Here is a 14,087-nt window from a genome sequence, read left to right on the forward strand (position 1 = left end):
GACGACAATTCAACTCGCGTCTGAAATCATCAATTTCTTGCTTTAACCCATTGTCGTTGGCTTTACTCGACGAAGACAACCAACTTTCAGAGACAATATCAGTAATACCCGGTGCAACATACCACGCATTTTCAAACTTGAAGTTTTTTCTAAGTACCCAAATACGATTAATAGGTTCCATATTAATGTTCAGATGCGGGGCCACTAAATTCTCAACCATCGCATATGGAAACCTCTGAAACCATTCTTCATTAGCTAAGGCTCTATCTAACTTTACTTCAACTAGTATGCATAAAATTAATAAGTCTAAATTAGTAATTTATATACGATATTTTTAAAATTAATATATAGATATATGTAATACAAGACTAGTAAAACCACACTAAATTAATAACCAGTGTGATTTAATTCATAAAATGTCTTAATCCAGTTAGTCATAATTTAAATATAATTCATACAAAATCTTAATATCAATAGCACAATTCCAATTTAAGAAAATAAACAAAGAAAACACAATTTGATTAGGACCACAAAACAACAAAACGGTTAATCGAACCATAAACTCTTGTTTTGTTCGGTTCGTCCTAAACCACAAATAATTTGGTCCAATTTTCTTGAACCATTGGGATGGTTTGGTTTGGTTTTCTTCAAAATGTGAACCATGCCCATTCCTACTTTTCATATAAAACATTTTCAAAGTCAACAATCGTACTCCTCTCTCAAATCTCAATTATAAGAAAAAACAATTATTTTTAAGATTGAAAGAATAACTAATATATTTGGTTTATAATATAGAGTATAGACAAAATACATCAACTATTCAATGAATCTAAAAAGTAAAATTTTACTTAAAAATGAGACTAGATGGAGTATCAAGAATGGATCGACCCTCAATGGAAACCAATTGGTAAACAACATTACACAAAAAGAAGTGTTACATATACTCTCTTTCTAACACTCTTCAACACATATATTCTTATTGGATCAAACCCTTGTAGTTCCCACACTTTAGAAATGATTCACACATAAAGTGGTGAGTTACATAGATTTACGCTCCTAGCATTTCTCTTGCACACAGAAATACAGGTGACATGTTCTTCATCGTTTGTTGATTCTCACCCTGGGTAGCACTAGCAGCACTGTGTTTGTATCACTAAAGGATGTCATGCTCTAGCCAAACACGTCATAGCCACAACATGAGTCCAAAAAATTATGAAAAAAATGTCATACAATCTACCACGGTGATTTGTTAGGATGCATTTGATTGGTAACTTGTTTGACCTCCAGTTATTTTTTTCTACTACTCCCTCCATTCATTTTAAAGTGTCACTTTTGGAGAAATTTTTTGTTCTAATTTAACTGTCACTTTCAAAGTTCAATGCAACTTTAAATGTTATTTTATCGATATTACCCTTAGTTATTTATTGCGGAGAGAAATATATGAAATGAGATATTAAATGAATAAGGCTATTATAGTACAAGTATCAATTATTGCATCAAAAGTAGTAATATTTATTGATTGTCTTGATTTGTGTAAAATATCACAAAATGACAATTAAAAAGGAACGTAGTTAGTAAGTAAAGTCCGTGGAATCCACGATAAACTAAACCTCACTAAACAAAAGAATAATAATTACACACGATACCCATTCAAACACCAAAAAAGCATAATCTTTGAATTCATACATGATATTATTTTGATTTCCCTATCAAGTTTAGTATTAAATAATAATCATATTTGGCTATAAATTCAAGTTCTTGATAAACATAGTATGATCATCATATAATATAAGTCCATAGGTTCCTTTATTGCTTCATGAAATTCATGGCAAAAATTGAGCTCTCTAGGCACATCCCACTTGTGACTTTGATTGTGCTTGTTTTATGTATTACACCCCCAATATTTGCTACAAAGAATTGTGATTTTCCTGCCATATTTAGCTTTGGTGCTTCAAACGTTGACACTGGTGGTTTGGCTGCTGCCTTTCGAGCACCACCTTCTCCATATGGAGAGACTTATTTTCATAGATCAACTGGAAGATTTTCTGATGGCCGAATCATTCTTGATTTCATAGGTAATACTGGCCATTTTTTCTCTTATTTTATTCTCTATTAGCATATTTAAGGCTTTATTTTTGTTAATCACTTTCTTGGCAATTTCGATTCAAATAAATATTGTATATAAACATTTTTTAATCGCTAGTGGCTAGAATTCACCTACACCCAGGAGGAACAACGTTTGGCCAGTGTGCATACCTCTACGCATGAGCCGGATTAGTCGTCCACCACTGGTGGGTCGGAAACCAATTCGAAAGCCACACAAAAAAAAAAAAAAAAATCACCTATGTTAAAAGGTTAATAAGTGTAGCGTTTGGGGTTCATACTCCGACTCATGTATTAAAACAAATTGTCCAAAAGGATGTATTAAAACAAATTGTCCAAGTAGACCTCTCAACTCAAGTACTTAGAAGATCCAAACTTCCAAAGAATACAAACGGATAACAAATTTCAACACATCACACATAGCTTATTGTAGCTCATAGGGTTTTATATCAGTCAAGAATTATATATTTTAAAACGAAAATTCAATTTAATATTATAATTTTGTTATTTCAGCACGGAGCTTTCGACTTCCCTATCTAAGTCCATATCTTAATTCTCTTGGGTCTAACTTCACACATGGTGCAAACTTCGCATCAGGAGGATCAACAATCAATATCCCTAAAAGTATTCTACCTAATGGAAAACTCAGTCCATTTTCTCTTCAAATTCAATACATTCAATTCAAAGAGTTCATATCGAAAACAAAACTCATTAGAGATCAAGGTAAATTAAAATATGTTTTCCATTTTTTTATGATATCTTTTGGTGGTTCTAAGTTTAAATAAGGATATACATTTGCCTCTTTTTTCTTTCTTCATTTCAAAATTTTCTTTGTAGGAGGTGTTTTTGCAACGTTGATACCCAAAGAAGATTATTTCTCCAAAGCCTTATACATATTTGATATTGGTCAAAATGATCTTACTATTGGCTTTTTTGGTAACAAGACTATACAACAAGTAAATGCTACTGTACCAGATATAGTAAACAATTACATAGAGAATATCAAGGTAGTTGAACACCCTTAATTTCTCATGATACTAATTTCATTATCTTATCCTATGTTTATAATATGTTGATTTCTCAATTTCTTTTTCTAAACTGATGAAATGAAATTTGCTGGTCATTTAGAACATATATAATTTAGGTGCAAGATCATTTTGGATACACGGCACAGGACCAAAGGGTTGTGCTCCTGTAATTTTGGCAAATTTTCCATCTGCAATAAAGGATAGTTATGGCTGTGCAAAGCAATACAATGAAGTATCTCAATATTTTAATTTTAAGTTGAAGGAAGCCCTAGCTGAACTTCGTAGCAATCTTTCTTCTGCTGCAATCACATATGTTGATATCTACACTCCTAAGTACTCTCTTTTTACAAACCCAGAAAAATATGGTGAGCCAAATCAACACGACATCATTTTTAATTTAGTGTTTGTTTTGATTGACAGTGATTTTGACACGACATCATTAATATGTAGGATTCGAGCTTCCATTTGTGGCATGTTGTGGCTATGGAGGAGAGTATAACATTGGTGTTGGTTGTGGAGCATCCATAAACATAAATGGTACAAAAATTGTTGCAGGTTCATGCAAAAATCCATCAACTAGAATCATATGGGATGGTGTTCATTACACAGAAGCAGCTAACGAGATTGTCTTTTCTCAAATCCTTACTGGAGTTTTCAATGATCCTCCTATTTCTCTAGATAGGGCATGTTATAGAAAGTGATCACTTCAAGTTAACGGTTGTATTATATTAAAAATAAGGTGAACCTTCTGTCAAAAATATAAATAAGGTGAACCTTTTTATCGATGTAAATAAAAATGTGTTTAATCGCTGTAAAAAATCTAATAAAATTCCTTATATTATAGAGCCGTGTTATATATAGTTTTGCGATTTGCGATTTGCGATTTGTGTCTAGTGCTAAACAACTCATTCTACATTGATAAAACACCTCATTCTAATTACAAACATTCTTCAAAATAATAACGAGTAAATAGACAATTACCCAGTTTCGTCAATTATCCTCCTGAAATTAACAAGACTTTAATTACCCCCTAAAATTTTGCACTTATGTGCAAAATGCCCCCAAACTTAAAAATTTATATTATTCTTTTCATAAATGGAACACTAGAATAAATGAAAATACACACCATAAGCACAAACAAAGTTGGCTCTATGGTGTGGGAAAAAAACCTCATTTTAAAACAAATATAAGCGATAGGTTTTTTTCTACTTGCAATGAAGTAAGAGAATTGCTGGGAATCAATTGCCTCGATGTAAGGAGCCATATCCCATCCTGAAACCAGGTCATGAGCCAGCAATTAAGTCAACATCTACAATACACATCCAGTTTGTTTTCACCTCTTTTCAGGAAAGTTTGTGGTTTTGGATCTTAGAACTCACTTAGAAATGTAAATAGCACTAAAATGAGGACAAAAAGGAAAGCAGACTACTAAACGTTAGAGACCATAATGTAGGTTAAGTTGGTAAAGACCCGCAATGAGAAGTCACAATTAAGGAGTGTGCACCACATTCACAAGACAAGAACAAGATTAGTTGTGTCTCGGTTGGGCAGCTGCTTTGCGCACCAACAACAGGTTTTTCCTGCTGGACACGGTTGTTGTAGGGTCTGGCCTCGGCAGTTTTTTTCCTTGCTTTCCTGTTGTCGTTCTCTTGTAGGTGGGGTCTGTTTTGGTGTGTAGGTGCTGAGGCAGGGATATGCTTGCGGTCTTTTCTCTTAGGTATATGTCGGCCTCAAGACCGGTATTCGCCTTTCATGTTTTCCTTGGGGTTGAGAGAGAGAGGGCGAGAGAGAGAGAGAGGGCGAGAGAGAGAGAGAGAGAGAGAGAGAGCATTACTTATTGAGAATTGAGAGGAATAACTAACTAATGACCTTTAAATCAAATAAAAGGACCAGATTTTAATAGGTTTGCTTGAAACTACATATCTTTGTTGTAGTGAAGAGACGAAATGCCTGCAAATAGGGAAAGCAATGGTGCAAGAATACAAAGTCCAAAACAGTATAAGATAAAAAGAAAACGAACGCCACCAACAATAGGCAAAAGCCCCTCTAGAAACCATGGCAAGATCACCCGAGAGCATCGCAAATAGGAAGGAACCGTGGGACGCAGACAAGCATACGTCCGGACCCATAGTGATCCGACAAATTCCTCCATAAATCACTATCCTCTACAGCAAAGGACAAGTTATATTGACCACATCCTAAAAGGTGCAAGGGGTGACCAGAGGTTTTACCAGGAAACTGTTAGAGCATCTCAACCGCTAGAACAATGTTGATGTTCTCAAGTTAATTTTTGTGGGCCAATAATTGCCACATAGAATTCAAGAACTTTCCTCATTTTCACTACAATGCATTTAAGTTCTTAATTTGTTTTATATGGGGTCCACCATGAACTTCACATATTATATTTTCTTTTCCTTTCCTCTTCCCTCTCTCCTTGTTTTTGTTTTCTCTAACACAACACTGCAAGAACGTGTTCCCTCACGAGAACAGTTCTCCAACCTGTCCTTCCATGTCATTCTCCTCCAATGCCTAGAACAAAATTTTATGTTCTTGTATTTTAAGAACAATAGGTAGAACAAGTGTTGCTAATGCTCTTATGGGACTTCCAAATAGACCACACCACCAAGTGCCAAATAAGAGTCAAACCTAACCTAATCTTAAAAGAGCATCTCTAGTGACGAGTTCTTCTCTACTTAATAAGGACCCCAACCCATCAAAGACTCATATTCAAGGAACAAAAAAATGAATACCCAATAGTTATCGACAACTATACAATGACTATCTTTCTCTTCCATAACTAACAAGTCCCACAATTAAAACATGAAATAAAGAAGATAAAAGATGGTCTCACCATCTCAAATTCATGTGATTCTTACTCTTTTAAAAAAAAAATGTATTTATTTTCTAAATGCACAAATTAAAGCACATGTTATAGCAGACCTATTTAAGGACTCTTTAATTTATTTTCAATGGATTCATTGATTATAATGTGTTATATGTGAGACCCATTTAAAGACCCTTTGTAATTTATTACTATTGGGGATGCTCTAACCCTTTCCCACAAGGGATCGCAAGACCACCAACAGACAAGACATATTCTGAGGCAGCACAATCTCCCACCCTAACCACCTAAAAAGCTTATACCACACCTGAAGGACAAACTCACAGGTAATTAAAGGATGGCTCGCCGATCCCACCTTCGAAGCACATAACACAACATATTAGTCGGATCAACGATAACCCTTCGTCTGAAGAGATTCTGACAAGTAGGGACTTTATCTTTGAGTAAGTACTTATTTCTTTTATTAATCATCTGTGATGGTTTAACATTAATTTATTTCTTATTGTTTTGAAAACCCTATTATTTGATGCATGAATTTCAAAATTTCCTGAGTGTTTCTCTCTTCATTTCAATGAAAAAAAACAAGAACCTCAATAGATACATCCAAATAACTAGTTAGCCTATGAAGCGTATAACTTCAGAAGATCTTCCTGGAAAGTCTTTCTGACGGCCTCTCTCTTCAGCTTGAGAGCAGCAGTGACTAAGCCAGACTCAGGTGTCCATGGATCAGAAAGCAATTTAATTTTTGCTGGAATCTCAAATTTCTCCAAACGAACTTTCTTTGCTTCCTGCAGATATTTCATAAACTACAAATTAATATTCATCATTGCAATAATTAAGGCAACAAATACATTGCAGGTTAATTGAGAGCAGCTCCAAAGACAGTATTTAGAGAGTCTTTAAGTTCAAAATATGCATTCTTAACGAATTCCACCGTTGAAGAAGATTGACGTGGGCGACTACTTACAATTACGATAGCTTATTGAAGCAACTTCTTCTTAACAGTATGTTAGTAGTAGGATCCATCATGGATTCTTAAGGGTAGGACTATTAGACCAAAAGACAAGTGAGTTATTTGGAGTCAACTTAAGCCATCTATAACGGTTTTTACCATCTTAGTTTGAACTTTGAAGTAATTCTTATTTCAAATTTTACTCTTATTCAAACAATCTATGATAATTTTAGATGTCATTCTGACGTTGATAACTGGCTTTATATGCACCCAAAGCGTAAATAACTTACTCCATACTTTGATGTTGATTTAGCAAATGTATATATATTATAGTAACAGAAAACTTAATTTCTAAAACATTACCACTATGCTGTTAGATGATTTTGATATGAAAGCATACCTTTACTAGTGATGCATGCACCTCCTTGATGCTTTCTTCTTTAGAGCAAAGTTCTGAAAAACCTGAATAAGGAATTCCTTGATTTGAAGCCCATTCTTCCAATGTGGACTGAGAAGCCACAACAAGTGCCACACAATAACTATGGAAAGGATCAGCATGCAACATTATATTGTCCACATAGGGGCTGACAATAAGAGCTGCCTCAACCTGTATTTAATAAACCAGTTGCAGAGGAAAAATACAAGCAAATCACTATTTTTGATTTTTAAAATAGAATGATTTTGATGCACTTACAGCATATTTGCACTGACAGCATATTTTTTACAGTCAACCAATTCATAAACTATCATTTGTATGACTTTTAAGTTAGATATGATGAAAGTCAAACTTTTTTAATGATCAAACAGTTATGATTATGATTGACTTACAATGTAAAGAGTCTTTATATCGTTGACGCATCAAAATTACTCTCTTGCAACAAGAACTATAAAGATGTCACCATTTATTGATTTGAATTCTTCTACTGATGATAGTTTGGTGAGTGATTATTTTTTATAATGGATGGACTAAATTAACCAACAATTTTAAATTTAAGAGATGATTCTGTCATTTCATAAATTTGGTCCACTAAATGATCAGATTCTTACTAATTCAAAAAACAAAATAATGATTAACTTGAAAAACAATTGTTAATGGACATGGTGCATATTCTGCAAATTAGTATCATACCTTTCCCAAGGAAACATACTCTCCATGCTGCAGTTTAACAATGTCCTTTTTACGATCAACGATTTCTAGGCAACCATCTTGATGAAACCTCCCTATGTCACCAGTGTAGAACCATCTCATTCCTTTTTCATCAACCTAGCCGCACCAAGCAAATAATAATTATATATTAGCAATGTAGTGCATCAAACACAACTTTCAAATTTACATGGAACATGTTTGCAATCATCATGAGTTTGACAAAATCACTGTGGCGTCGTGATTTTATAAAATCTCTGAATGATAGTTTTTGTCAAAATAACAATGATAGACTGTGATCCCACCAAACTCACTGTCAATCTAAACATATATTAAACCTGTCATGGACAGATATAGTTCGATATTTTAACCATCCATAATAATAGCATTTTAACAGATATTTATCCCGCCTTATCTTTTTTTCCAAAGAGAAAAGAAATGGTTACCTTGTATGATTCTTTTGTCTTTTCTTCATTCTTGAAGTAACCAAGAGTGACATTTGGACCACCAATTACAATTTCGCCACGAGGCATTGGCGAGTCATTAGTTAAATATCCACCTTCAGGCCAGTCGATTAGCTAACAAAACAAATTATCCTATATAAGATAATGGCAGGCTAATAAAGATAATCAATTAGGAAGGCATTTGTTTAGCCAATTCAATATACTGCAATCAAATCATGTTTAATAACGATTGAGAAATAATATTCAGATTTTTTATTCATCGAAACAAAGAGTTCAATTGATATGCACTTGCATCCTATCACATCTCATGATGTAGATAATTGTGGAAATATTTAAGCATTTGCTAGAGGCCATGAAACCACCATATTACCAAAAGAGTTCCTCTAAAATGAGGAGTTGTGAAGTGAGTGAGAATTACAAATGTTAATTCTCCAACTCTTGTAACCTTAAAGTAAAAATATACATAAAAGTTAAGTTGATGTGATCAGTTATTTACCTTAATAAATGAGCAAGGAAGAGGAGGTCCAACACGGCCAACAGATGTATCATCAAAATCAGAGAATGTCCCACCAGCACAAGTCTCGGTAAGACCATATCCTTGACCTATTGGAGCACTGGAAATGACTATACAATATAAATATGACAAATTATAAAAGAAGAAAAAATAATAAAAAAATAGTTTAATAAGAGAATAAATAAAATCTAATAATATTTTCCTTTACAAAAGAAGGAAAAGCCATAGTGCAATGATAAAGTTATTGCCTTGTCATTTGCGCTAAATAACATTTACAAATGTGGAATTGCAATGTGGGAATTGAACTCACACCCACACTAGGCGTGAGGGTGGCTATTGAAGTTTGTTTGTTTGGAGTCCCACGTTGCTAAGGTTCCCGGGCTGTTGGCTGTACAAAAGTGTTTGGGCATTCTCATCCTTTGAGGTAGCTTTTGGGATGAGATCCAAACCCATTTAGCACCCAACAGATTTCAAAAGCCAAAACTTATATTGTAGCAAAACCTATATTTCTTAGTCTGATTCATTCTTAAGCTGGTCCTCTAATGCTCAATCGGCATAACAGAATAAAATAGGTGAACATAAACTAGTGAAACAATTGTTAAAGAGTCACAGTCTTGAAACACCAATAATTGTACTCATAAGTAAATGAAAGGCTATTAAGACCTGACATATCTGTACGTACAGTTTTTTTATCAGTACCTATGGTTGGAGAGAAATCATGATTGCCTAATCTAGCTTGTGTTTTTAAACTTTATTCTTGATTTCTTTTAGGAGGATATCTTATAATTTGCTCTTGCCTCATTTTTTTTCAATAATCATATTGCTTCTACCAATTGAAAAATACTAATATATGTATATTGATAGGACTGACCCAAGACAGATATTGATGAACTGCTGAGTATCACCAGAAAGGGGAGCACCACCAGACAGTATGAAATGGATGCGACCACCAAGAATTGCTCGGATTTTTTTAAACACAAGAAAATCCCAGAGAGCCTTCTCCAAGCCCCAGGCTCCAAACCAGCTTCCATTAACTGCTTTCAACCTCCTCTCATAGGCTAAATAAAACAACTTTTTTGGTAATCCTCCTGTTGCATTCACCTACATTGGCAATGAAGCAAGTGAATCACCATTTAATCTTCTAAATGTTGCAATAGATAATTTATTTAATCCCATAAATCTACAAAATGACAAATTAGTTTTAAAATTTAAGTCATTAATCAATTCAGTTTACATGTCATGAAATGTTGAGTTGACATGTTTATGAAATGCTCATTTGAAGCAAGTTTCTGGAAATTTGTTTAAGGTTTTTGTTGATTTCTATTTTACAATCCAGATTCATCAGAGTTGATTGAATTAATTGACGGGTGAACTAAATTGTTCGACCTTTACAATATCAAAGAACAGAAAGTGATTTATTTGTTTGAAGGGAAGGTTGGATGCAACTGGCTTACCATACCAACACACACATGAAGCATATGAGATAGGTGGAGGTATTCAAATGAGTCACAAATCAAAATACCTTTTTGAACACTCCATCGCGAACACGGTCAAGAATTGCTGGTACAGCAGCCAATAAAGTTGGCATCAACACAGTAGCATCCCCCTTTGTTCCTTTCTTTATCTTGCTTGATGTATCTGTGAGGGTCAAAGGAGATCCATATCCTATAGGTATCCCAACTGCTGCCATCAAATTCTAAAATGCATTCGAGTTTGTCAATACTCAAAAACACAAGAAAATGGAAACAAGATGCAATGTCAAACTGAAACATTTATTAAATCTATTCACAAATGTATGTATATCATATCCCCATACATACCTCCCCTGCTAGTTCAAGGATATGAGCCATTGGCAAGTATGCTAGATATACATCCTTTTTCTCAAGTTTGGGAACAGTCATCTTCACAGCAGAGAGTGTAGCTAAAACATTAGCATGTGTCATCATCACACCCTGTGCAAAAGAAAGAAACTTTACCAGACAAGTAAAGGATAAATAGAAGAAACGGTACCAAAATATAGAAGTAATCACCATTTCAGTATTAGAAATTGTAGGGATAACACAATGCAGTCCTCAAATTTATAAAATGGCATGAGAAATTAGTCATTAAAATTGAAGACAGTCAATCGGTTTAGTCCGTCTGTAATTTAGTAGGATAAAAAATCGTGAGTCGATACGCTGTTTAAGACATGCTCAAGTGGAGCAACTTCCAATCAAGTTTCTAGAAATTCATCTCTATGCTGTCATTTAGATCCACCTGAATTGATTGAATTGATCGACAGGTGGACTAAAATGATTGACAACCTTCAATTTCAAGGATTTGTAACGAAATGACAAAATATTTCCAATACCAAATACTATTTTGGACTGTCAATCTAGTGAAAGGAAATCCAACCTTAGGTAATCCAGTACTTCCACTTGTGTACATGATAACTGCAACATCAGCTGGGAGAGGTAAATCAGCATCAACGGGATTTTCTTTACCAAGTCGCTTAACATCTGCGAAGGATATCATTGTCCAGCCATGTCCATTAGATGAGGCATCAGATGGGATATCATCATCCATGCATATCACACGTTTCACTGAGTCAAGTTGTCCGCTAATATTTACAAGTGTTTTCAATTCTTTCTGTCCACAAATTACGGTCGTGACCTCTGTCTGCAACAACAGAATTTGAGAGTGACTTAATCACAAAGAATCAAAGCAGTAAAGAGTGCATAGACTTGAATACCATAACAGCTTAATGCATAAACATTTCGGTGAGACAAAGGAAAAATAGATAACCTCATTCAATGAGTGACATAAAGCTTCCTCTCCCAATGATGCATACATAGTTACAACTGTCACGTTTCGCCTGAAACAACCCTGAAGTGGAAAACTTAAGTATAAAAAGAAAGAACGAAAAGAAAACAATCAAATTATTTGTCCCTTCAATTTTGAGGCTGGGAAATTTGCAGAACCAATGTAAAGAGATTACTATTGTATGATAAGTGTAAAAGGATGCTATAAGATTTAGTTTAAGTCATTTCAAGTAGTAAGTATTTAGTCGGTATGCAATGTCAGGGTCTAATCATATCTCACCAATCACTATCCTATCATTTTCATATCTATGTGTGAAATTTGATTGCAGGTATTTATTTCTAAAAAAATTTGATTTGAAATTACATACCAAAAGTATCCTCTTGGTCTTATATTATAAAAGTCATTTTAGATGAAAAACTCATCCTGTTTTATAGTATTATTGTTTTACAAATTATCATTTTTCTAGTATACTCAATGTTATGATTGATGTATTTTTTTTATCAATGAAATTTTTTCTTCTCAATTGGAGTTTAATTAGTATGATTTGTCCGTGTACTATTATTGGTGACAACTTTTTCTCACGAGCTTATAGCATTTTTAGATAAACTATTTCAAGTAGCATTTGAGTTTATAGCTTATCATTTTTTTCTTTCAATTTTACTGTTGATATCTTAATTGAAGAAAAATTATATATTAATTAAATATATATTTAATATTTATCAGCAAATTCAACCAAACACTACAAATTTAATTCACTACTAATCTACTAACATCTAACTTATCTGTTGACTAATATAAGGCTCTATTTGGTAAGACACATATTTGAGCTTATAGCTTATAAGCTCAAATGACTACAAAAGACTTGTTTGGTGAATGTCATTTTCTTAATAGCTTATAGCTTTTTTTTTTATTAGCTTATAACATTTTTTGATAAGCTAATTTAAGTAGCTTATAGCTTAAAGCTTATAACTTATCACTTTATCTCAGTTTCACCCATGCACTCTTAAGTGAAAAAAATAAATATTAATTAAATATAATTTTTTATGTTATTTCATATTTATAAGTTACTTCACCCGCTATCAGCTATAAGCTAGATTATACGTCATCGATTTCCGTTATTTTTACCAAACAGAATTAAGTTTATTGACTATCAACTAGCTTATCAGAAATTGGCTAAGAAGGGGCGATTACGAACCTGAAGAGCAAGGAACCACTCAACCCTAGTATCAGCAAAAATCCCAACCCTTTCATCCTTTCCATGTCCCAACACAGCCAAACCACTAGCAAACTTGACAACACTATCAAAAGCTTCATCATACGATAACCATTCATACTCACCCAATTCAACTTTCTCAAAAACTTTTCCACCATCACCACTCTTCTCCATTTCCTTCGAAACAACCACTCTTGTTCCAAACAGTAATCTCTTCGTATGCTTCCTGCATGCTTCTTCAAATAATTCCGCCAATGTACTCACTCCTTCCCATGCCGTCTCCACCGGCGAAGCAAATCTTCTGTTCCGCACTGTCACACCACCTTGATCGTCCGCGGAGTTTACTGGAACTCCGCGGCGTTTGGGGTGATTAGTGCGGAACAAGAGAGTTGCGAGGATGGGAAGTATGATAGTGACAATGTAGGGATTCATTGTTGAGAATGAGAAATTGAGAAGTGAAGAAATTACTCAGAAAATTGGCATTTTGGCGTTTTGTGTTGAAGTGTGTCTTCTTATAATTCAATTGTTAGTTAAGATATTTTGTCGTGACTCTGTTGAAATGGATGGTGGCGTGAGAGTTATCTTCTTTTTACTCGTTTTGGTTGGATTACGTTGCTTTGCTTATATGTAAAGTAGTAAAGCGAGGGTAACGTTTAACCCCTTTTGTAAGATACTAATAAATTAGTTTGTCATTTGACGACGATTTGTAGTTTTCCTCTTCTAAATGTATGACCAGTGGTTACAATAATCTTTTAATATAATAAAATTACAAAATAATTTACAGTACTTTATTAGTTAAAATATTTCTTGAATAGATAAATACTCATATATTTCATATTAAGAAATGTTTACATCTTTCACGTATATTCCCTGTTTTAACTCTTTACATATTAATCCGTCACGTTTGAACCCCTCCAAGAGGTTCAAAGTCATTGCATTGAAGAAAATATTTTAATGTCAGAAATTATTTTGATTAATAAATTGTACAATCAGATACTATTTTGTAATTTTACTACATTAAAAGA

At 33.8% G+C, this 14,087-nt stretch overlaps 2 protein-coding genes across 3 annotated transcripts; one reads left to right on the forward strand and one right to left on the reverse strand.

Annotated features, from left to right (window-relative positions):
- Window positions 1-1,774: 1,774 nt before the first annotated feature.
- Window positions 1,775-3,990, forward strand: LOC25482476 (esterase). Its single transcript, NM_001425013.1, has 5 exons — window positions 1,775-2,075; window positions 2,617-2,826; window positions 2,941-3,110; window positions 3,232-3,496; window positions 3,582-3,990. Exons 1-5 carry the CDS (start codon window positions 1,817-1,819, stop codon window positions 3,830-3,832), a joined length of 1,155 nt encoding a protein of 384 aa, NP_001411942.1. The 5' UTR covers window positions 1,775-1,816; the 3' UTR covers window positions 3,833-3,990.
- Window positions 3,991-6,447: 2,457 nt separating this feature from the next.
- On the reverse strand, window positions 6,448-13,581 carry LOC11409239 (long chain acyl-CoA synthetase 9, chloroplastic). 2 transcript variants are annotated; one of them, XM_003589534.4, is made up of 11 exons: window positions 13,045-13,581; window positions 11,832-11,912; window positions 11,442-11,705; window positions 10,868-10,999; window positions 10,570-10,743; window positions 9,919-10,148; window positions 9,030-9,147; window positions 8,516-8,647; window positions 8,055-8,189; window positions 7,326-7,532; window positions 6,448-6,761 (listed from the first exon to the last, which is right to left on the reverse strand). In XM_003589534.4, the coding sequence occupies exons 1-11, from the start codon at window positions 13,492-13,494 to the stop codon at window positions 6,594-6,596; spliced, it is 2,091 nt and encodes a 696-aa protein (XP_003589582.1). In that variant the 5' UTR covers window positions 13,495-13,581; the 3' UTR covers window positions 6,448-6,593. The 2 variants fall into 2 exon arrangements, with proteins under 2 accessions (XP_003589582.1, XP_024636063.1); XM_024780295.2 differs by having other exon boundaries at window positions 11,832-11,901; window positions 13,045-13,371.
- Window positions 13,582-14,087: the final 506 nt, after the last annotated feature.

This window comes from Medicago truncatula, chromosome 1, assembly GCF_003473485.1.
Source record: "Medicago truncatula cultivar Jemalong A17 chromosome 1, MtrunA17r5.0-ANR, whole genome shotgun sequence".
Classification (NCBI taxonomy): Eukaryota; Viridiplantae; Streptophyta; class Magnoliopsida; order Fabales; family Fabaceae; genus Medicago; species Medicago truncatula.

Excerpts from the sequence above, each read along its gene's own strand:
- LOC11409239 (XM_003589534.4), bottom strand. The coding sequence starts at position 13,494 with ATGAATCCCTACATTGTCACTATCATACTTCCCATCCTCGCAACTCTC. Across the intron at positions 11,913-13,044 it reads AGTGGTTCCTTGCTCTTCAG|GGTTGTTTCAGGCGAAACGT; the intron begins GTTCGTAATCGC and ends TTTCCACTTCAG. Across the intron at positions 11,706-11,831 it reads TATGTCACTCATTGAATGAG|ACAGAGGTCACGACCGTAAT; the intron begins GTTATCTATTTT and ends CTGTTGTTGCAG.
- LOC25482476 (NM_001425013.1), top strand. The coding sequence starts at position 1,817 with ATGAAATTCATGGCAAAAATTGAGCTCTCTAGGCACATCCCACTTGTG. Across the intron at positions 3,111-3,231 it reads ATTACATAGAGAATATCAAG|AACATATATAATTTAGGTGC; the intron begins GTAGTTGAACAC and ends CTGGTCATTTAG. Across the intron at positions 3,497-3,581 it reads TACAAACCCAGAAAAATATG|GATTCGAGCTTCCATTTGTG; the intron begins GTGAGCCAAATC and ends ATTAATATGTAG.